Raw genomic sequence first — 25021 nt, forward strand, 5'->3', positions numbered from 1 at the left:
TGAAATCCATTTTACTATTTTGGGATCTTGCCAGGTACTTTTCACCTGCATTGGCCACTTTTCGAAACAGGACACTGGGCTTGATGGAACTTCAGTCTGTCCCTGTATGGTGATGCTTATGTATTTATGAGTGTAGTATTGTAATCATAGGGAGGGAGCTGTGTTCAGAAAGGAATTTCTTTTGAATATTATGAAATATGTGATCTTTTGAAACTGTTATGATGTTAACATTGTTGTTGGAAGAAAAATCCCTAATAAATATTTACAAAAAAAAAACCCAACAAAACAAAAAAACCCCGATTAACATGCGAATAACTGTCTTTGGCTTTCTGCCTTCCCAGCCTTTGACCATGTAACTTAGGACACTGTTTTTCAACCCAGCCCTATGGGCACACCTAAATAGTCATGTTTTCAGGATATTCACAATGAATATTTATGAGATAGATTTTATGAGATAGATTTGCTTACCAAGCAGACTATGCATAAGATCCATCTCTCCAGGCTTTGTATCTCTGTGGTCAAACATCCCACTTTCTCTTATACCTACATCTCTATCTCATGCATATTCATGATATTCTGAAAATCTCACTGGCTGGGTGTTTCCCGAGGAATGGGTTGAGAACAACTGCCTTAGGGCCTTCAAGCTTAAGACCAGAAATTATACAAACTGTATACTATGCTACACTATCTGGTATATTAAAATCAAGGAGTGATCCAGGATCACATAGGTGTCAGAAAGCTGTTTAAGCATCCATCCTGTTAGCTGGGGTGAAGGAACAAGTAATCCTCTGCATCCTTCCTTGAAGCACTGAGAAGACAAAGAGACTGGCCTATATGTGTATTTCTTCCAGCACGGCAACCTGGATTTCATCCCATCCATTGGTGGTACAGTTGTGTCCAAGGGGCTGAAGGATGGGCTTTACCATCTAAAGCTACAGTGTTCCTGAGAAGCCAATAACATCCCAATGGAACTTGCATTAAAAGATCTGCAACGGAGCATCAGAGTTTCTGAGCCTCTTAGCCGTGATCATCTGAACTGTAAGTGGATATTCTGAATGGAACTATATTGACTTCTTGCTATTCACAGTAATAGGCATCTGCTTAAAGGAAGGAAAGTGGGACTTTCATTGAGTTTCAAGCATCCGAGACATTGTGAATAATTAACTCGCCACTAGTTGCCTCTGCCACATTGTTATTTTGCTTGCTCAAGAGATCTTATTACAGTTGGTTTAGAGCAACAACCTTGGAGTTGCCTGACTTATTGAGAGAGTGTAGAGATAGAGTGAAGCTACTTATGGCCTCCCAGAGGATTCCAGTTCTGGCCCTGATTCTTACCTATAAATATTGTTTAAGGGTTATTCTAATTCCACATGCACACTAGATGACTGCCTACAGCAAATATACCCCCTCCCCCCATTACATGCATATTATAAAATATTATAATCTATGCCTGTTCTTTAACAATCTATGGGGCCTTTTTATTACGCTGTGCTAAAAATTGGCCTGCGGTGTGCTAATTTCCCAGTTAGTGTGAGGCCATTAGTGCAGGAGCCGTTACCAACACCTATTTGGTGTGGAGTGGAGGAGTGGCCTAGTGGTTAGAGCACCGGTCTTGCAATCCAGAGGTGGCCGGTTTGAATCCCGCTGCTGCTTCTTGTGATCTTGGGCAAGTCACTTAACCCTCCATTGCCTCAGGTACAAACTTAGATTATGAGCCCTCCTGGGACAGAGAAACATCCACAGTACCTGAATGTAACTCACCTTGAGCTACTACATGCTAATCAGCACATGACATGATAATGCAGCTGTGCTAACCAATTAATGGTGGGCATGCCCATTCTCTACCCCCAAACACCCACCCAGCAGTAGTGGATTTTAATCTGCAGTAAGCACACACATTAGAGCTTACCTGTAAAAGGGCCCCTATGTGTGGGCATTTATACCAGCTCTGTGGCTGTTGTAAGTGATCATGACTACAGGATAGTTGTGTGTCCGGTCTATTCTGCTAGTACTCTATAAAGAAAATTAAAATAGGCATTTACTTGTCTTTATAAAATAGGCTCCAAATAGGCATATTCTTGATGCCTAAAAACTGGTAACCCTTTATTGAAGTACCCTCCATGTTCCAAAGAGTAGGAACCAGTGGTGGCCCTAACATTAGGCACACTGAGGCAAAGCTCTCCGGCAGCACTCTCCTCTCCCCTCCTCCACCTTCTTTATCATTTCCAAAAGGCGGCAGTAGCAGCGGAAGTGGCAGCGATTCACATAGGCTGCCCTGCCACCAGCACTGGCCTCTTCTCCCTACTGCGGCCTGCCTCTTGATGTAACTTCCTGTTTCCTCAGAGGCGGGATGCAGTAGAGCAAAGAGGTTGGTGCCGGCGGCACTGCGGCAGGGCAGCCTATGGGAATTGCTGTTGCTGCCACTGCCGCCTTTTGGAAAAGAAAAAAAATAAGGTAAACATAGGGAAGAGGGGTGAGGAGAGAAGGGGAAAGATGCCAGACTGGACGTGTGAGTGACTCGCCACACGACTAAATTTGGTCACATCCATTTAGGCCACGTTTTACTTGATGTAAATCCCGATGCCTAAATTTGCACAGATAGGGTGTATTCTGTAATAATGTGCATAGATTTTAGAAATGCCCACACCCCACTCATGGACACACCCCTTTTCAACTATGCGACTTTGAATTTAGGCGCACTGCGTTATAGAATACACTTAGCGAGTTCTGCGTGTAAATCTCAATTAATGCCAATTCATGCTGATAATTGCTTGTTAACATCCAGTTCACAGTGCTGATTCGCTGGTTAACCAATTAAGTTACACACATTATTATAGGATATGCTTCGATTTCCATGCGGATTTTCAGGCGCCATATACAGAATCCAGGGGTATGTGTTTGGAAAAGTACGCATATGCAAAATAAGATGTTCAGTGATAGCAAAACAGTAAAAGCTAGGAGCCTGGTCTTCAGAAGGATTTATGTGGCTGAAACTGTGTAAGTCCTTTTTTAAAATAAAATCTGCCTCCCTCCTTGCAAAGCAGCTAACAATTGGTCAAGCACATTGCTATATGGCCAAATTTAGCAGTTTTAATTTGGGGCAAGATTGAAGGTAGGCTGTCCTGCTTATTTTCGAAAGGAGAAAAACACCCATGTTCGGGAGATGGGCGTCCGTTTCCCGTGGGCGGCCAAATCGGAATAATCGAAAGCCGATTTTGGTCGTCTTCAACTGCACTCCATCGCGGGAACGAATAAAGTTGACGGGGGAGTGTCGGAGGCGTGATGAAGGCGGGACTAGGGCGTGGTTATCGGCGGAGCAGAGATGGGCGCACTCGGCTGATAATGGAAAAAAGAAATGCATTGTTAGCAAGAATTTAGGACCCTTTTTTCTCACGAACAGGTCCCAAAAAAGTGCCCTTAATGACCAGATGACCACCGGAGGGAATCGGGAATCACCTCCCCTGACTCCCCCAGTGGTCACTAACCCCCTTCCACCAAAAAAAACCCACTTGCAAAAACCTTATTTCCCAGCCTCTATGCCATCCCACAAATTCCGTACCCACCTCCATGACAGCAGAATGTGTTCAATCCTCTCACAGCCTTTCCCTGGGTCAGATGTGGCTCTCGGGTGCACTGCAGGGTCACATCAGCATTGCATTGTGGTGGGTGTAGGGTATTGGGCTCTGTGATTTCACTAGCTTGTGTTACAGTCTCACGATGTTGGTAGTTGGTAGGCTCTTCTCCCATGGTGCTTTTCCCTCTGCTTACTGGGTCAGAGTGTGCCCTGTTTTGTTTCTGGTAGTCCACAAAGTAGTGGCCATTTTTGTAAGTCCATTTTAGATCCCTTTCGTGTGTTAGCCACGTTACAGAACTTAGTTCTTACCTTGAATGTTGCTAAAAGAGGGCATTGTACACCATTCTGCCAGCTCTGAGCTACTGCTAATCTTAGTACCAGGGAGACTCGTCGCCAGTGGGGCACAACCTCTGATCTGCAGTTAACTATGAGTAAACGCGGTTATTGAAATAAAGGACGTTTTCAGTGAGATTAGTCTTACGGTGTGAACTGCTGTGCCAAGGTTATACAGCAGCAACAAGTGCTGTCCCTGGAGCACTTTTAGTGGGTAATGCAGTGCACTTCAGGCAGGCAGACCCAGGCCCATCCCCCCCTACCTGTAACACTTGTGGTGGTAAATGGGAGCCCTCTAACCCCCCAAACCCACTGTACCCACATGTACGTGTCACCCTTCACCATTAAGTGCTATGGTAATGGTGTTGAGTTGTGGGGAGTGGGTTTTGAGGGGGATTTGGGGGTCTCAGCACCCAAGGTAAAGGAGCTATGCACCTGGGAGGTAATTTAATGTTTTTTCCTATTTTTTAAAAGTGCCCCCTAGGGTGCCCGATTGGTGTCCTGGCATGTGAGGGGGACCAGTGCACTATGAATCCTGGCCCCTCCCACGACCCAAAGCTTTGGATTTGGTCGTTTTTGAGCTGGGACGCTTCGGTTTCGATTATCGCTGAAAAATGAAAATGCCCAGCTCAAACAAACGCCCACATCTCAAAAACGCCTACATCCAATGCATTTGCCTGGCACAAACCGTAATTGCGAAACTAAAGATAAACGTCCATCTTTTTCGAAAATACGATTCGGCCCACCCCTTCACGGACCCGTTCTCGGAGATGGACGTTCTTACACATGGGCGTTTGCGTTCGATTATGCCCCTCTGTGTGTATAAGTTATCCATATAAGCGCGACCGCACAAATAGCAGGTTTAATTTATACAGATAATGCCACTGAACCTGTATACAATTCTGTGTGGATATCTTATCAATTTAAAGCTATACTGAGAGGGCCATGATTGAAATTTGCCTCTAGACCTTTTAGCTTTGTAGGAAGATTCATAAAGACAATTTAATGCCTAATCTACTGTAAATCATTGGTTTTTTTTTTCTGCCAATGAATTTCCAAAGTGTAAAACAGTGAAATCTGTTCTGTTTGTACTGTATTCACTCCTCTTTTCTTTACATCTTTATTTTCTAAAATTTCAGAAACTTTTGAGAAGTGGTTAAATTTGGCCATTTTCCATTAAGGTCTGTTGCAAATAGTTTTGGGAATATAAACATTTTGCATAGTATTTACGATATCCAACAGGCACTATAAAATATGTCAGAATTAATACTGTATAGATGTACATTGCTATACTCACTCATAGCACAACTGTGAGAAGTGTAAACTTTGCTTACCAAAAACGTCTCCTCTTAGTCGTTTCTCCTGATCAGTCTGGTTCTCCAGCAGTTCTGTGTCCTTTTCCTCTTCCTCCTCCACCTCTTTGGCTTCCGCCTCTTCACCTTCATTCGCATCTTCTGCTTCTTTGATGCCTGTGTTATAGCTTTTGCCAACATAAACCCTATCTTTGTAGTCAAAAGGCTGTAAGTGAGCCCTGGGGGATGGTGTCAAAGCAGGCTCTGGGATGAAATTTCTTATCTCTTCATTTTTGCGTATACTGTTCTTGTGCACCAGCAGTTTCTTGATTGTATCTCTGGCAGCTCCAAACATCTTGGGGGTTTCTTTGACAGACTTATCGGGAACAGCTAAAGAAACAATTGAAATCGGACATATTTTAAATTAAACAAGGCCTTTGGTGTGGCAGACTTCTACATCACTGGTCTGTGGCAGGTTCTGTGGAGCAGAGATATGGTTATTATTGTCAAATGTACATATACTGCACACTGCCTTCTGCAAGTTATTCTCAGATGCTTTGAAATTGCTTAAAAGGCTCAGATTTCAAAGCACAGATAAACACCATGAAAGTGTGCAAACTGATAATGAAACTTATTTTCTCTATAATATTTCTAGATGTGGCACTGAAGCTTGAATGGTTATTGGTACAAAGTTGGTTGTACCAGCTGTTGCTAACCCCCATCCTTAAGACCCCCAATTAAGGTTGGTTTTCAAACAAATCCAAACATTCAAATGTCTTCTGAGAGCAATTTTCAAAACTGTGCAGGCAGCTACAAAATATTTGGGTGTTTTTCCCTATAGATTTGCACCATTTCTGAAAGGATATGTAGACATGTACTTACTCTTTGAAACTGCCCAGGAAAAGGTATATTGCAGAAATTTGCACCAGTTTTTTTGAAGGTTACTTTTTCAGTGAATAACAATGCATATAGTTTTGAAAATGTAAAACTATGTACTTCATTGTTTCCTATGGCCTAACCCCACCCTGGCAATACCTCCGTGAAAATGCTGGTAACAGTGATTGTAGAGCAACACATATAGGATGGGCAATTTTCAAATATTCATTTTATCTATGTAAGTAGTCATATATATGACTAGATGGCTTTTGAAAATTGCCTTCCTTGTGCTTAGAGAAAATGTCTCAAATCTTTGTCATGAATACCCTTTGTGGATATCTTAAAAGCCAGGTCTCATTGAGGGTCTCAACAACTAAGATTACAGATTGTGGTATCTTCTAGAAAGGGGTATAATGGAAAGAGTGGAGTTATTTTCATAGCCCTTCTCCAAGGAGAAAGATCTTTCTAAAAAGTCTAGAGCAGCAGTTCTCAACTGGTGTGTTGTGGGGCCTGCACACAGCAGTGGGGATTATTTTAAAAGTGTGAAGCATGTCTCTTTCTCCCCTTCTCTCCTGCTGTGCAAATCAGTACTGCTCCCTCTTCTTTCCTCAACACCCCCCCCCCCCCGATTCCAGCACTGCTTCCCAATTTCTTTTTTCCCTCCCTCAAACTTCCTTGGTCCAACAAATCTGCTTTGTCTGCCAGCCCCTGCAGCCTTAACAGCCACCGCCGGATCCTTCCTTATGCCATGTCTTGTCCTTGCATACACAGGAAGTTGTGTCAGAAGGGTGGGATATGTCAGAGGGAAGGATCTGGCACTGACCCAGGCAGCCTGTTAATGCTGCAGGTGCTGGCAGACAAAGCAGGTTTAATGGACCGAGGAGGGAAGGGAAGAAGGAGAAGAGAAAGCAGTGCTGGACTTGGGGGGGGGGGGGTGAGGGAAGGGTAGTGAGTAATGCTGCACTTGTGGAGGGGAAGAATTTGAGGGAAGAAGAGAGCAGTGTTGGACTTGTGGGGGGGGGGGGGGGGGGTTGAGGGAAGAAGAGGGAGTGGTGCTGGACTCATGGGAGAGTAGAGGGAAAAGGAGTGGTTTTGGACTTGAGGAGGTGGGGTTAAGAAGAGGGAGAGGTCTTGGACTCATGGGGGAGAGGAAGGAAGATGTGCTGGACCCATGGGAGGATTGGAGGGAGGGGAGAGGTGCTGCACCTGTGTGGGGAGGGGGACAGGTGAGATGCCAGACTATGGGTGAGGGATCGGGGAGAGAGGAGGAAGGTGGCAGACGATTGGGGGAGGGTGCTGGGCAGAGGGGGAGATCGTGGATCTTGGTGGAGGGTGAGAGTGAGTAAAAGAAGGTGAGAGATGCTGGACTCACAGGTTTACCACAGCTACACAAACTCTAATGCTGTGCTCCTTCTTAAGATGTGTAGGCAGTAAACCACACTTATAAGGCTTTCACTTCTGGTGTACAGTTTGCTGCCTACACAACCCAGAAAGGTGCACAGAATTGGGATTTGTGTAGCTGTGTCTCCTGTCACCACGTTGGGTTTCTTGAGTAGGTTTGGGGGTTGGAGAGGGTAGTGAAGGGACAGGGAGCTGCTGGACCATAAGGGGGAAAGGGAGAGAGGGGACAGGGAGTTGCTGGACCATAAGGGGGGAAAGATGAGACAGGGAGTTGCTAAACTATAGGGGTGGAGGGAAAGGGAGAAGGGACAGAGAAATTCTGGCCCACAGTGGTAGAGGAGAGAGATGACTGGAAGGGGGACATGGAGATGCTGGGCTACAAGGGTGTAAGAAGAGAGAGGAAGGAGAGATATTTATACAATACAATGAGTCTCTTGTATCCTGTATAGTCCCATGACAGCTCCATGTGGCTAGCAATAAGAAACAGAGCTGGGCATTCCCAGAGATAAAATACACATTATTCAAGGAACTTCTTAAAAAGATATGTTTTAAGTACTTTCCTAAACAAATGATAGTGAGCAGTTGATCATATCTCCATGCTGAACTTTAGGCATGGCTTATAGAATATTGCTTAAGAGGGTATTTTTTGATGCCGATTATTTTAGGCACCATATATACAGAATCTAGCCCATTATGTACAAGTACTTATTTCATACCTGGGGCAATGGAGGATTAAGTGACTTGCTCAGAGTCACAGGGAGCTTCAGTGGGAAGTGAATCCGTTTTTCCTGGCTCTCAAGCCACTGCACTAACCATTAGGCCTATTAGGCTATTTGTTTTAAATAAAATACAATGTAAGGGTTTAGGAACACTGTTAGCATTACTCTCAATGGCCCCCAACACATTGGCTCTTTTTCTGTTATTCTTTCTAATTTCTCACAAGCTACTAGAAGTAATATTTTAACAGGAAGTGAGCCTGGGCTGAGGGCTCTTTAGTGGAATTCCAGAGCAGCTGCCTTTTTTGGTTCTTGAGTGGCACCTCAGGTGTGCAGTACTTGTAAAGTAAATATATTATGGCACCAACCAAGTAAACTGAATTACAATTATTATTCATTCCTTCTTTTCTCTGCAGATAGTATTTTTGGTTGATTTTGCCAGAAATCTGCACATCTAAATTATGTACCCTACTCTTTAAATACCTTTCATCTGAGAATGGATGCTGTGTCTGACTTAACTGATGTGGTTCATTGAATCTGTTCTCAGCACATGGTAAGAAAAAAGAACAGGAAAAGCTCTTTCCAAAAGAATTTCCTTTCTATAATCAGTAACACAAAACTTCAGGCATTAAACAAATAGGTGGAGGAGGTTTAAAAGCCAAGATCATAGGCACAGCAAATCTTGAACATCTGTTTCCAGTTTCTGCTTTGAAAGTTTCCTACTGTAATGTCAATTTTTACCACATATCATAATTAACTTTTGTGAAGATCTGGAATAACCTCTACTAGACCTATGGAAGGCAGTTTTCAAAGGGATTAACCCGAGTAAGTTGGAAGTTATCCAGCTAAATCCTTGGATGGTTCCACTCACACAGAGGGTAATTCTACAACAAGACACCTAGGTTAACAGGGCAAGAGTGCATCTATTTTAAGCCAATTTTATGTAGACACATAGGTGCCTATGGAGCTTATTTTCAAAAGAGAAAAACATCTCAAAAGTGGCACAAAGCAGTAGATGGAAAAGTCCATAGTCTGCTGTTGAGACACACATGGGGAAGCAACTGCTTGCCGTGGGATCTGTAGCGTGGAATGTTGACACATTTTGGGTTTCTGCCAGGTACTTGTGACCTGGCTTGGCCACTGTTGGAAACAGGATACTGGGCTAGATGGACCATTGGTCTGCCCCAGTATGGCTACTCTTCTGTTCTTATGTAGATAAATGAATTCCGAGATTGAATAGATTATGGATTAAATTCAGTAAATTGCACCCAAATTTGGGCGTTGGAAGAGATGAACACAGAGTGCTGTTCTATAAATGGTGCTTCAAATTGGGCACCTTTTATAGAATAGCATCTAGAGTCAGAATCTGCGCAAAATTTTGGGCACAAGGATTTACACCAGCTAAAACCCGGTGTAAATCCCTGTGCCTAAATTAGGCACAGATCCCGCAAATTCATTAATACTGTGCATATCTTTAGTGAATGCCCGTGACCCAACCATGCCCCTCCCATGGCCAGGCCCCCTTTTCACTTGTGCGCTAAAAAATGTATGCATGCATCTTTATAGAATAGCACCTAGCAAGATGCATGCATAAATCCACATTGTTGCTAATTAGCACCAATAATTGATTATTAGCACCCGATTATTGGTGCACGCAATTGTAAGCGCAATTTATACAATTCACCTACATATGATGATCTCTCCAACCAGGATGAGTTCTCTGGATCTTTTTTTGAAACACAGGTTATAACTTTAGAGAAACCAGGATAAGACCCCATACTTACAAAAAGTTATAGACCTATTTTACTAACAAATGCAGGAGCCGATATTCAAAGTGATTTAAGCAGGCAGGAGCCTCTCCTGCCCACTTAAATAGTTTTGGTGCCTAACCGGGGATATTCAGCAGCACTTAACCTCCAGGAACTTTTCCAAACATTTTTTAAAACCAAGATACGCTAACTACCATTACCACATCCTCCAGCAAAGAGTTCCAGAGCTTAATTATTCATTAAGTGAAAAAATATTTCCTCCTATTTGTTTTTAAAAATATTTCCATGGGACTTCCTCGAGTGTCCCCTAGTCTTTGTACTTTTGGAACGAGTAAAAAATCGATTTCTACTCATTCTACACCACTCAGGATTTTGTAGACCTCAATCATATCTCCCCTTATCCGCCCCTTTTCCAAGCTGAAGAGCCCTAACCTCTTTCGCCTTTCCTTTATCATTTTGGTCGCTCTTCTTTGAACCTTTTCTAATTCTGCTATATCCTTTTTGACATATGGCGACCAGAAGTGAATGCAATGAATATTTGGTAAAATTCTATAATGAAGGTATCACTAGATGGGTGTTCAGATGATCCAGTGGGTATGTGTGCAAGCCTGGATGGAGGGCTTGTTGTTAAAACTTTGGTAGGGAGGGAAGATAGGGAGGGCCTGGATTCAACACATTTTTCATTTTATTTTATTTTTACTTCTTTTTCCATTTTGTTTTGTTTCTTTCTATTTGAAATAAATGATATGAAAAAAAAAATGTACAAACACCTGTAGAATGTAACAGCAGAAAACAATCAACCATCTTGTCTGCCCATAAGAAAGGGGGTATCCTGGCCAGGGTAGTATTTCAACTCAACTGTATAGGTTGATGCTCTAGATCAGTGGTTCTGTAAGTCGGTTCCATAATACCTCTTAATCAGTCTGGTTTTCAAGATATTGAAGTTGAATATTCATGACAGACATTTTCATGGCAATGCATGCAAGTCTGTCTCATGCATTTTCATTGGGCTATCCTGAGAATCAGACTAGCTCCAGGGCAGAGATGGGGAAACAGTTCCTTGCACTATTTGACTTGCTATATGTGGAATTTTTGAATTGCTCAACAGATCCTACCAGGTGCCATAATATTTTTTAGAAACCATAGGCTATGGTTCTTAAAATGTGTTGCCACAATAACACATGCTATAGTGCATTATTTACCGCAGGGTCCACCTCATGCTAATTGAACTGAGCATGCATGAGAGGGGGGAGTGCTGGCATTGGTAGTTAGAAACATGCTGCTGACTGCTCCAGGAATGAGACTGCCTGGTGGGGGGGAGGGGGGGGGAGGGGAGGGGAGGGAGGGAACTCCAGAGAGGACTCTTCAGCTGATTAGGCCCAGGGTTCCCTGCTAACTACACTAATGATGTGCGCCAGCACTGGGTGGGCCTGAAGAAAAACTGGGTGGACCTCTGCCCACCCAGGCCCATGCTTTAGTAAATCTAGCTCTATGAATGTAATTTTCACAGTATGGTAGGCCAGCCATATTCAATAGTTATTTTCTTTCCCTGTATATGTACAGTACTCTATTTTCAGATTCTAAGGGTAAATTTAAAAGCATTTCTGTGGGTACAGCGCTGCTTTAGGCTTTAAAAAAAAAATCCTGCCTCATATGTTGGTAAACTTACATACATACAGTCTGTATTTGCAAACTTTTACCCAGACTGAGCAGAGGCTTTTCTGGAATAGGGGTTACGGAAAGGTTTTCATTTATGCATTTCTTTTAAAAATTCAAGAATATGCGGGTAAATTAATCTGGATAGTAGTTCTGAAGCAAAGTAAATCGGTACACTAAGCATAGCAATTTTATAACATCAGCACTTGAGATAGTGAAAATGGCTTGGCCTCAGAATGTGTTAGTCTGCTTCTAAATCTCAGCATGTAACTGCAGGTCAAGGAAAGCCTTAAGGCATTCTCACTATCGTACTGGCGCTGTTCCCTCTAAGCTGTGCGGGAGTCCTCCACCTACAGTCCTGCCAATGGAGGGTTCTGTTTCAGTATTACATTTTCAATAAAGAGGAACTGGCAAGCTCTACAAGACTTCAGGGAATCTGCCTGTCCCTAGCACAATATTGAAGCACCACCCCCTACTGGTAGCAATGCAGTTGGAGGACTCCCGTTCAGCTTAGAGGTAACAGTGCTTACTGGTGGGCACCAAAGTCCTCATTAGGACTAAGGACTGATGTTCAATGCTGATATTTCTACACATACTAGACATTTTTGTTGCTATTGTATGTTGTGGAATTTTGAATGTTCAGATATTTTGCCGTCAATCAACATCATATGTTAGGAGAAACAGCAGACCAAATACTAGGGCTTAAACACATATTCAGCCTCTGCTGTGAGAATCTTGGGGTTAGTCCTTTCTGTGGACAATGATAATCTGACAGATTCTCTTCTAAATTTTAAGGTTTACATTTTATATAGAAACTAGGGACCCTGGCATTATAAACTCATGAATGCAACTGAAATCAATACACTAATTGAGGACTTTTACAATACACCAAAGATCGATTCCACTTAGTTTCAGTAAGGTTAAAAACTGTGTTTTCCCAACATTAAAGTAAATTGTGAAGTGGCATCAGAAAAAGGATATTTTCTTCATAAAAAGATAAGTGAAATGCCTCAGAATAATTTATGTTTTGATAGAAGGCTAATCTTTTGGCCTAATAAGTCTGGATACATTCAGCTGATTCACTGCAGATTTGATTCATTGAAAACATATGTTGAAACAATCTTTACGAAAAGTATACTTTTGACCAGTTCCCAGCTCCAGGGACATATGTACATAAGAGGCAGAAGGTAAAGTGAGAATACATATGGGGCACCTACATTCTTAAATTTCTTTCTTACACCCTTGTCTAAACACCCTCTAAATAATTGCATTACCTAGTAGTGGAGGACATGTATGAAGGCAGTGCTGCAACTGTACCATCAAACAATAAAGAGATCAAAGACTTTACAGTATTTGATGTCACACCTCACCATGCAAACCCAAGGCGAGTTACAATTAACAAGTAATTAAAATACAAGAATTATCACGCGTGAAAATCATCCCTAACAAAGCTATTCTTCCATATTAATCAAATAAAAACTATCGAAAAGACTCCCAAACCAACATCAGTTCTTAATTGCAAACATTTTAGTAACTGTTAAATCTTTCATAGTGTAGTATTTGACGTAGGAAGATTACTCCATAATTTTGGACCCATTACCCCAACTGATTGCTTATAGGTAGACTGTAATTGAAGTTTAGCAGATACAACTACATAACCCTGTTGAGAAGAACACAACTGTCTTAAAGGTTCATAAGATTTTAAAATATCACGTAAATACTTGGCCCCTTTGAACTTCCAAGAAGAGAACACTGATCATAACTGGTTAAAACAAATCCCCTGTTCGACTGAGAGCCAATATAACTCTGTTAAGATTACTCCATAATTTTGCCAATGGCAACTCTGGCTGTATCAACTAAGGCCGGTGCTGGGCTGGCTTGTACTGTCTGTGTCCTGCATATAGCAATCCGGTTTAGGATGTGCTGGAGAGAGCTTTGACAGAAACTCTAATAATTTGGAATATGAGGACAGTGCTGGGCAGACTTTTATGGTCTGCGTCCCGCAAATGACAAGACGGATTTGACAATAACTCTAGTACTTGGAACATAAGGACAGAGCCTGGCAGACAACTACAGTCTATGTCCCAAAAACAACAAAGAAAGACCATAATCAAGTATATAATATCATGTTCATCGTTGATTTAATCTAGAATTGAGAATGAATGTGACTGTTGGGCAGACTGGATGGACCATGCAGGTCTTTATCTGCCGTCACTTACTATGTTAAAATTGGGATAATATGATCGCATGCCTTTTTCTTTAGCAGAAGACAGGCAGCAGTGTTTTGTACTAGTTGCAATCTCTTCAGCTGATATTATGGAAGCCCACAGTACAAAGCTATGCAGTAATTAACTCTAGACATCACAAATGTGTGAATCAATATTGCTAAGTCCCTTTGGTCTAACTGCTGTCTGCAAAGTAATCATAGACCTCCAACAGATGCACAAAAAGGTAATGGAAAAGAATGATTAAAGGAGTTCATGGAGTAAATGGAGGGAGTATATGGGATGGGCAGAGAGGCTATGTATGGTAGGAGGAGGTTAGAGGGGGAAATGGATGGGGTGGGAGCTTGCCATACCAATTATTTTTTTTACCATCCGCTGTTGTCGTTAGCCACAGAAAAGTGATTTCTTTAATGAACGGCATTTGATGAAGTATATTCCTGTTCTCAAAAGCTCATGCCTGAATAAGTCTGTGAGTCTATAATAGTTAGCTAACTTTGGGGCCCTTTTATTAAGCTGCGGTAAAAGGGGCCCTGCATTAGTGGTGGTGGCCGTTCTTGCTGCATGCTGAGGCCCTTTTTACCACAGTAGGTTAAAAGCCTGAAAAAAAGAAATGGCCATGTGGTAAATTTGCACTTACCATACAGCCATTTCGGGGGAAGCACTTACTGCCATTGAGGTGGCAGTAAGGGCTCCTGTGCTAACCCAGTGGTAACAGAGCAGTGCACAGTGCTGCCTGATTACCTCCGGGTAACCCCCTACAGTAATGTTTTTGTGGCGTTTCCTGTAGTGCTGGAAATGCCATGCGCTGGGGGCAGAACTACCCATAGAGGCCGCAGTAGACCTGTGGTAGTTCCGATTTGCCGCACGGCAAGCCCGTTACCACATGGCACCCCTTTAATAAAAAGGCCTCTTTGTGTCCTTTAATGATATCTCTCTGGAATTTTCTTCAGCAATATCTATTGTATGCAACCAGACACAGGAAGGCTAAAAATCCTTTATACCATATGTTTGGAAATGGGGGTTTTGCTGCCTTTCATGGAAATTCCCATTAGAAAAGGATGTCTCAAGGTTTATTTAAATTAGTTTATGCATTATACTATTCACTGAGCCTGTATTGGAATCTCTAGTTTTATAACTGTAGGTGTCATAGTAGTTCTTTGAACAATTATGAAATGCCAAGAATCACTGAGGGCCTGATTTGTACTATTGGGTTTTCTCCACCACGTGTCTATGAGTAAAATGTTCAGTACATTGGTCACAGAGTTTAAAAACAAGTACGGGGTCAGATTCACTAAGGCTTTATTTCTCATTCTCTGTGTATGGGGAAAAGTTTAGTAAGTCAAACTCATAATAGATATCTGGCAGGCTTCAATAAGTGTGTTCCAATGTAGCATGATACCAAAATGTGCCTTCCCTTTGTAAAATAAGGCAAATTCTGATTTCCTGCTGCAGAAGAGTCTTTGCTAATATCTGATGTAACGAGGGATGGTCTTCCATTGCAATCCCAAATGCCAGGAGGCGGTTCCTCTGCAGCTTTTGGAGGGAACTAAAAAATCTAGTATAAGGAGAAACTAGGGGGTTTTCCTTTTCATGTAACCTGCTCTGAAGAAGGCTGGGGAAGAAGAAGAGGCTGAGAAAGCTTTGGCCTAGGGCAACAGCCTAGTAAGTGTGCTGTTGATTTAATACCATAGTGGTCAGCATAGGAGGGAAGGAGGGAGAATGGAGACCAGGAGAGGTTTTATTTATTTATTTTTAAATATCCCTGGAGCATTGAAAGGAGTTTTTTGGGGGTTTCAACTACTAGATTAGTGTACTGTCTATAGAGCCAAATCCCTAAAGCAGTTGCTTAGACTGCAGTTATAGAAGTTGGTACTGACTCAGCAAATTCACTGCCAAGAAGAGAATCCAACAAGGATTTACCAGTGAGAGAGGAGAACAGGAAGAAGACTTAAGCATTAACTCCAAAGACTCTGAGCCCTCACTTGTTTCCTTTGCACCTATTGGTAACTATATCAATTGCCTAGGATCTTTTTACTTCTGATTATTTATTGTGCATACTATTGTTAGGGATTTACCAGCTAAAGATAATTTATGTTGATTGTGGAGTCATTGTAATTGCTTCTTGCTCAGGTATATTCTTGCAGTGTACGTCTTTGAGAGAAATCTCCCCAATCCACTAGGGCCCCATTTTTGGTGCTTGCATGCTGTCAGCCTGTTTTCAAGAAGGTTTTTTGTCACAGTCTTACTGCGACTTCCGATACACCTCGCAGCTGTTGAGAACTCTGTGTCGTCAAGCCCCGTGGGGGTAAGCGCCTGCATGGATGCCCTGCTGTGATGTCAGATGCACCTATGAAGACTTAAACCCCTTTGCCTTCAGCTTTGGTGCTTTTGGGTCATTAGCTGCCCTCTGTGCTTCCAGTTCTATGGGTTCTGAGATGCCTTCATCTTCCAGCTACGCTGTTTGCCTGTGTGGGTTCCAGTTATGCTGTTTGTCTGTGTGGGTTCCTGTGAAGCTTGCCACTTCTTTGTATGAGTGAGTTCCAGTTATACCATTGTATTTTGTCTGAATGGGTTCCTGAGAAACTTTCCGCTTCTGTGTATGAGTGGGTTCCAGTTACACTATTGCCCTTTACTGTGTAAACCTCTGGCTAGCCATCTGCTTCACTCTGGGAATATGTCCCTGTGTAGCTGTCTGTGCCAGGCTGGGAGTCTGTGGCCTTGCTTCCTGATTTACCCTTAGTACACCTGTCTTCAGGTCATCTTCTCCTGACCCAGAGGCAATATGGCTCTTTGCCTGGTTGGCCTGAGACCAGTCTATTGCAGTTTACTATGACCAAGGGCTCACAACCCAGCAACATAACATTTTTCCAATTTTAAAACAACAGGCAGCACTAAATAAATTATTTTATAGGACTTCTGGGCAGCCCTTATGCCAATCAGCAGAGGACCAGCTGCCCTGTTCATGAATTAACTTTCGTTTAAACATATTCTTCAGTAGTGGTGATTTCACACACACACACACACACACACACACACACACACACACACACATATATATATATATATATATATATTAGACCCTTCTTGCAAAGCAGAGCAAAAAGAAGTTACATTGATCAAGCCATTGGCAAGCTTATTATTTGCTAAAGGCTCTTTTTGATGAGAGAATATGCCCTTTTCAAGCTTAGAAGCAGCAAACCTATATGCAGAAATATGGCTGAGATAAGTCAGCAAGATGGCCAACTGCTCAAGCATTTGATTTACTCATGTTAGAAAATAAAGCCCTTCATTAAATAAATGGTTGGTTTTAACGCTCCATATGCACGCATATGTCTGTTTTAAATGGGAAAGTATATGTGTAGTTTCCTGCATCAAATAACCATAAAGTAGGCATAGCCCTCCGGGAATGCCTAGGCAGTTTAAAGTTACCCTCCTTGGCGTGCATCCGGTGGTAATTCTGAGTTTGGCGCATGCCAAATCCCAGGGTAGAAAATAATTTTCTATTTTATACCGCAGGGACATTCCCGGAGGTAATCAGCAGTTGGCACGTGCTGCATGGTTACCGTGCAGGTAGCACATGAGTCCTTACCGCTAGGTCAATGGGTGGTGGTAAGGGCTCAGGCTGCAAACATGCACATGCTAGTTTTAATTTCAACACATCCATTTACTGTGGCTTAGTAAAAGGACCCCTTAGACTTACAAAGTTCCATAGGTTACTGTGGGGCTGATTTTCGAAAGAGAAAAATGTCTAAAAAGTGGCATAAATCAGCATTTCCATGTTTATCTCGCAAAAACGTCCAAGCTGATATTTTCAAAACCTATTTTTCAAATGTTTTTCTATGCTGTTCTTTTGCAATGTGTCCAAATCACAAGGAGGCGTGTTAGTGGTGTGTTAAGGGCAGGATGTGGGTGTTCCTAAGATTTGGATGGTTTTGAGCTATAATAGAACAAAACAAAACCATCCAGGACTAAAACTAAGATGTTTTGAACTAGACCTGCTTTTAAAACAAATAAGGCACAAAAAGCTACCCTAAATGATCAGATGACCACTGGAGGGAATCAGGAGTGCCCCCCAATATCTCCTCAGTAGTTACTGACCCCTCCAAAAATGTGAATAAAACTATGACTTACCTGCCTCTATGACAGTCTCAGATGTTAAAGCCAGGTCTATTAGAGCAGCATGCAGGTCCCTGGAGCAGTGTAGTGGTTGGTGCAGTGCATTATGGCATGGGGGACTCAGGCCCCTATCTCCTTCTACCTGTCACACTTGTGGTAGAAACTGTGACCCCCTCCCAAAGTCCAAAAACCCTACTTTAACCACATATAGGTGCCCCCTTCACCCATAAGGGCTATTGTAGTGGTGTACAGTGGGGGTTAGTTGGTTTTAGATGGGTTTTGGAGTTCTCAGGGGACAAGATAAGGGAGCAAAGGTGAGATGCGTACCTGGGAAAATTTTTATAAAGTGCACAAAAAGTGCCCTGTAGGGTGCCCCATTGCTCTCTTGGGATGTCTGGGGGACCAGTCTACTAAAAATGTTGGCTCCTCCTATATCCCAATGGCATGGATCTCTACATTTTACGCTTATTCGTTTTTTTTTGAAAATGGACCAAGAAACAAAATGTCCAAAGCATAAAACCTTGTTTGAAACAGTATTTTTGAAAAAAAAAAAACCTTTTTCTTTTTGAAAATGGACTTCTTTCCTATTTGGATTTTTGTTGTTTTGTGCAAAATGTCCAACATCGGACTTAGACGTCATATTGAAAATGCCCCTCCACGTAACTAAGTCTAAGTCTAAGTGCTTTGAAAATTCACCTCCCTGTGTCTAGGTCAGGGCTTTTCAACTCAGTGTTTAGGACATAATCTGCAGGTCAGTTTTCAGGCTATGCACAATGAATGATTTATTTATTTATTGGGATTAATTAATGACCTTTATGAAGCAATGTACAGCAGGTATGTATGAGATGTATTTGCATACAATGATGGCAGCGCATAAAGTCTATCCAATGCATATCCATTGTGGTTATCCAGAAAACCCGACTGAGTGAGACCCAAGGACTGGGTTGAGAAATGATCTACCCGAAAGATTGTAATGTGTATCTATGTTTGTGTTTTGCAATACTGAGTTTGCAGCCATTTTATTAGACTCCTGTTAAAAATAAACTGTACTGGTGCCTCTGGTTTCTATTTGCAATTATAGCTTGGATTATAAATGTCATTGTAATACATTTTTAATTGAAAACATACTTATTGGAGAAGCTCAAATCACTTGGTTAACACAGTTCTTGTTATTGATTGCTACTTACTGGCGCATTCAAATCCACTGCCTCGGTAGCCCTGTTTACATTTGCATTTAAAGGAGCCTTGAGTATTGAGGCATTCTGCATGGAGGCTGCACTTGTGGGTGTTCACAGCACATTCATTTGTATCTGCAACAATAAAGAGACATTTAACTAAGACTTCAGTTTTTAGGAAGCTGACTGATGGAAACACTTATCTACATTTTAGCAGTTTTAATCCTTACAAATTTAAAAGTAGTCTCCCAATTAGTCAATTCTTTTGAGCAGTGGTGTAGCTATGGGTGGGCCTGAGTGGGCACAGGCCCATCTGTTCATGGCTTAGGCCTACCCAGCGGCGGCACCACACTACTCCCTCACCTCTTTCCTCCATGGCATCCCGGCACCTGCCCTTCTCTGTCTGAACCCCATCACTCTGTGGTGTACCTTACAGGTGTCCCTGGCACCTGCAGCGATTCCTTTTTGCTGCTTGCACCAGCCCCACAGGCCACGTCTCACCCTCGCTAATGTCATTACCTCTTTCCTGTCTGATGGAACATGGCAGATGGAAGTCTGAGGGGCTGGTGCACGCAGCAAAAATGAATCACTGCAGGTGCCCAGGACGCCTGTAGGGTACACTGGAGAGGGACAGGGTTCAGATGTAATTTCATCAAGATTTTTCTGAACCTGCCCATCATTTCATCAGACTACTTTTCATATTCTACAAAATGTGAAGGGAATCTTCTCAGCCTCAGAAATTGTGAGTAGGGCAAATTGTATGTCATTTCTTTAGTATGAAACTAGTAAAATATATATATTTGTTCTTATCTGTGGGTCTCCTATAGATGATTGTGGCAAACCCATAAGATGTCTTTTTGATGAGAATATTTAAATATGGTTTTCCCTATAGTCATGTTGCATTTTGAATCTTAAATTAACAAACCTTTTGTTTAGCCAATCATAGAACTCCTGAAACACTATTAAGGCCATTTCTAGTAGTCAGATACACAGCTGGAATTGTAGACTAGACCCAACTCGAAAGCTGGTGAAAATGCACTATGCTTTGCACCCGGAAAGTGACATCAACTGGCTATATTTGGTTGGGGTCTGCTCCAAGTTAGACAGACTATTGAAGAGTTAAAACGAAGACTGAATAATTATATCAAGATCAGCAATGAGAAAATATTAGCCAAACATTGCAAGGAGAGCATCATGAAGGTGACAGAGAGGAAAAATCAGTATAGAACTGAACAACAGGAAACCCGACTAACTGGAAATACAAGGCCTTAAATGGACAATACCTTAGAGCAATTGAGAATAACATGGAAGCACCAGGAATTGGCAATGACTGTGGCTGGGTACCCTCAGGAAGAAGACAGAAGGATTACTTTTTGCAGCTCAGGAACATGCTTTACAAACTAAATGCATGAAAGTGAATATTCAACATATTTTGACTAATAGCAAATGTAGACTATGTAATGAAAAAGGTAGAACCATTGATCACTTGCTTATTGGGTGTAGTAAAATTGGCCAGACCGACTATAAATAGTGTCATGACAGGGTAGTCATGATAATCCACTGGAGCTTGTGCAAGAAATATGACTTTAGAGTCTACAAATACTGGTATAACTACCATATAGAAAAAGTCATAGAAAATGAAAAAGTCAGGATTTTATAGGATTTTCAAATTCAAACAGATGGACATTTGGAATATAACACACCCCAATATCACAGTAATCGAAAATAATATCGTGCTTTTCATCAACATTGCGGTACCAGGAGACAGAAGAATTAAAGGCAAAGAATTGGAAAAATTAATTATTGAGACATGACTACAGAAATGGCAAGACTCTGGAACAAGCCGTGCTGGGTTATCCCTATTGTTGTAGGAGCCTTAGGCAGCATTATGCTAATGTTTGACAAATTTCTACAAAACTCTTAAATTTCAGTTTTGACAACAGAGGACTTACAAACAAAAGTTTTGCTGAATACTGGGATAATTCCTAAGCTTCTGGATGAAGCGTGAATTCTAGAGTGACAGACAAATCATTGTATATAATAATAATAATACGGACATTAGTGCATATAGGTCACATGAATCGAGCTAATATCAAGAAGCTACAGTGATGGAGAGCTGGCTGCAACCAGGGCCTCATATCTCTGCCCACATCAATCAGTTTATAATTGACTGTAAAGTTTTGAACTATTGACACTCAATAAGCAAATGTTTATGGAGTTACAACACTGTAGTAAATAATCTTACCTATGCAGTCATATCTTCCATTAACATATTTTAGTTCATAGCCAATCTGACACTTGCAGTAGTAGCTCCCAAACGTATTGACACATCGGCGGTTGAAAGGGCAAATGGCTTTGCCAACAGAGCATTCATCAATATCTGGATCAAAACACATGGGGTTAGCAACATTACAATTACAATTCTATCCTTTTTAAATGCTGTTGATTCAGGGTTTGGAGCAGTGGTACAAATTCCATATAATTTGGATAAGTTAAACTTTCTGCAACATCTAGATGAGAAAAATTTGTTTCCCCTACAAGCAAGCAAAATCTTGTATAAAAAGGACAGTGTGAGTTTGTCAAAAAAGGTGCATTTAGGGGATGAACGAAAGTCCAAAAATTTCTGGATGCACAATTTCTTTTCAGAATTCTGTAGAAACGGATCAGACCACAGCATCACCATTTTTAATTTCATTTATGCTTGCCTTTGTTCACCTATAAAAAGCAACTCCATTTCCTTCTCATTTTAAGGGATTCTTTGTTTAATAAAAATGGTAAAGAGGACGTTTCCTTACTGGATCTGTAGAATTATTAAAGAACGTTCCTGAATCAATGTAAAAGTGTTTTATAATGAGCTGTTCATTTCCCAGCATTGCTTTCCTGCCCCTAGAAATATACAAAATTTCAGCTGAACTTAAGGACCCTTTTACTAAGCTTCATTAGGTGCTTACATGCACTTAATGCAGCAAAAATAGCAAGCAAGATGTTCTAAAGCATTCTGTGTTAGTTTTACCATCTGCATGCGTTATCACCCTAATTCTATAAAAGTCACCATAAATTGTGCACTCAAATTTGGGCACATGCCCAATTTGCATGCACAATTTAACTGAATAACAAGCTAATTAGTGCCAGTAATTGGTATTTTAGCAAGAAATTATTGGCACTAATTAGATTTAATTGGCACTAATGCTTGTAAATTTAGGCTCAAGTAAAAAAAAGGGATGCAGAAATGGGAGGGTCATGGGCGGTACGGGGCATTCCTAACAGCTATATGTCTTATTATAGAATATGGGAGATATACGCCTAATTTAGGCACATGATTTTTGCACCACGTTTCAGTTGGTGCAAATGGCTGTTCCTAAAGTTAGGCGCAATGCCCGGGCATAAGCACTATTCTATAAACCGTGTCTAACTTTAAGCATGGCTTATAGAATAGCACTTTTTTCTGTGCCGATTTTTTAGGTGCCATATATAGAATCTAGCCCTATGTGTGTAGTATTTATTTTTTTGTATGCAAAGGGGGCCAAGTGCAGATATTTAAATGAGGACACGATGAGTAGTACAGACTCACTTGGGATAGACAAATGGATGGCTAAACTCAAGGCAAGATCTTTGTACCGTTAAACAACATATGAGGAACTGGTCTAAGTTACAGAGTGTTGCCAGCTAGTCCAGCTATAGAATGAGTGTATGATCAGTCACCATGGGGTAAATTCTATAAATCACACCTAACAAATTGGCGCTGAAAACCCCCCGCTTAAGCACTATTCTATAAGCTGTACCTAAAGTTAGGCATGGTTTATAGAATAATGCTTAAGTCCCGGAGGTCAAGCATAAATTTAGGTGCGTCCATTTGAACCAATAAAAGCATGGTGCAAAAGCCCCCGCCTAAATTTATGCATGGAACCCCCCCTTATTCTATAATTGCACATATAACCCAAAACCACGCCCACATTCTTTTTTGAACAACCCATGCCACGTTTTTTGGAATGCACATAAAATGTATTTGTGGATCATGCGCCTAAATTTACATGCGTACATAAGAATGTATGAATAGCCATACTGGGTCAGACCATTGGTCTATCTAGCCCAGTATCCTGCTTCCAACAGTGACCAATCCAGGTCACAAGTACCTGGCAGAAACCCAATAGTAGCAACATTCCATGCTACCAATGTCAAGGCAAGCAGTGGTAGCACCAATATACTTCTTGTTAAAAAGCCAATTATTGGCACTAATTGGCTCATTATTCAATTAAATTACACATGAAAATTGGGCATGCATTCAAATTCGTGAGCACTATTTTTGGCAATTTTTATAGAATTAGGGGACATATGTATTAAAAGCATGGGAGAAGAGCAAGGCTTTCGCCTGCTTCCTGAAGCAGAGTTGGTCTCAAGTTAGATGTAGCCCCTCTGGGAGTAAGTTCCAGAGTGTGGGGGCTACTGTTGAGAAGACACACTGATGAGGGCTTGGAGAGAAGGAAGAGAAATGAAGATTATATGAGGGTTACATAAGAGTAGCCATACTGGGTCAGACCAATGGTCCATGTAGCCCAGTATCCTGTTTTCCAAACAGTGGCCAAGCCAGGTCACAAGTGCCTGGCAGTCAGAAACCCAAATCGTGGCAACACTCCATACTTCAAATCCCAGGGCACGCAGTTGGGGAAAGAACACTGATGAATGCAATGTAGAAAGGGCAGAAAGATGATGCTTATGCCAAGAGGGTTGGATAGAGTGGGTAGGTGAGATGGGAGACAAATGTTGATTATGCTGGTGGTGGAGTGGATTAGAGGAGAGGAAGGATTCTTGTTTCCCTGGGTGGAGAGAGGGTTCATACCCTACTAAGGTCAATCCTGACTACACTGAAGAACAAAGTGTTTGATTCCGTGTCAATTATGTTGTAGAACCACAGTTAGCGGCAATGAGCTTCCTACATACCTACTACTACTACTTAACATTTCTACAGCGCTACTAGGGTTACGCAGCGCTGTACAGTTTAACAAAGAAGGACAGTCCCTGCTCAAAGGAGCTTACCTACACAAGTCCGTCCATTTGGTCCCAGATGAAGTCCCGGTGAAGGGCATAAGCATCGCACCTCGCCCTTCACCTCTTCACAACCATACTGACAGCTCACCATGGCACATGTCCTTGAATCTTAAACCCAACAGTAGAACAGGGCTGTTATCACATTAGCAATTTCAGTCTATCAGTGCTGATTGATTAGAGCTCTCTCAGCAAAGCACAAGAAAGGATCTCAGTGTGTCTTTACTCCATTGTGTGCTACTATTACTTGGAGAATATTTGTTTTTCAAAAAATTCAAACTCATTCACCTTAAATTACCAGGTCTTTCATCACAAAGATAATCCATTCCTGGGTTTGTGATTCATTCTTGTTGGCCTCAGTTCTCCAAAATACCTGAGCCAGGTACAAGGCTGAATGTCTAGAGGTATTCTGTCTGCAGCTTATTTATCGCATATTTTGTTCTCCATCTTAATCCTTAACAATGAAGTTATTTGTATGCACATTGGGTCATATTTTCAGCTACCACAGTGACCATATTAATTTATGTGTCAGCACTTAAATCAATGCTTCTAAGTGTAGCAATATTTCAGCTGTAATCCAGATAACTTCTAAGTAAAATGCACTGTCTGGCTGTAACTAGACATATCAGTTCTCCAGGTAATGGCTGAATATTGCCACTATCCAGATAATTTTCTGGCTTACTCTCACTCCACCCTAAATCGAACTCCATAATATATGAAAAGTACAGGCCACTGAGTCTGATCTTCAGCCCCATAATATCTGTACAAGGTTTTAAATAAAAGAAGTGGGAATATGAACCAGGCCTTTCCAAAGACTAGAACCAAACAAAATTTATGATAATAAA

General features: G+C 41.6%; 1 protein-coding gene across 2 annotated transcripts in view; it reads right to left on the minus strand.

Moving 5' to 3' along the window:
- Positions 1 to 25021, minus strand: part of EGFL6 (EGF like domain multiple 6) — a 76536-nt gene that overhangs the window by 25010 nt on the left and 26505 nt on the right. For both annotated transcript variants that reach the window (XM_030199587.1, XM_030199586.1), the window contains exons 5-8: positions 24168 to 24287; positions 21379 to 21513; positions 19146 to 19268; positions 5242 to 5589 (exon numbers count right to left, since the gene is read on the minus strand). In XM_030199587.1, coding sequence (XP_030055447.1) covers positions 5242 to 5589; positions 19146 to 19268; positions 21379 to 21513; positions 24168 to 24287 — 726 coding nt within the window. The remainder of the gene's footprint in view (positions 1 to 5241; positions 5590 to 19145; positions 19269 to 21378; positions 21514 to 24167; positions 24288 to 25021) is intronic.

This window comes from Microcaecilia unicolor, chromosome 4 (assembly GCF_901765095.1).
Source record: "Microcaecilia unicolor chromosome 4, aMicUni1.1, whole genome shotgun sequence".
Lineage (NCBI taxonomy): Eukaryota > Metazoa > Chordata > Amphibia > Gymnophiona > Siphonopidae > Microcaecilia > Microcaecilia unicolor.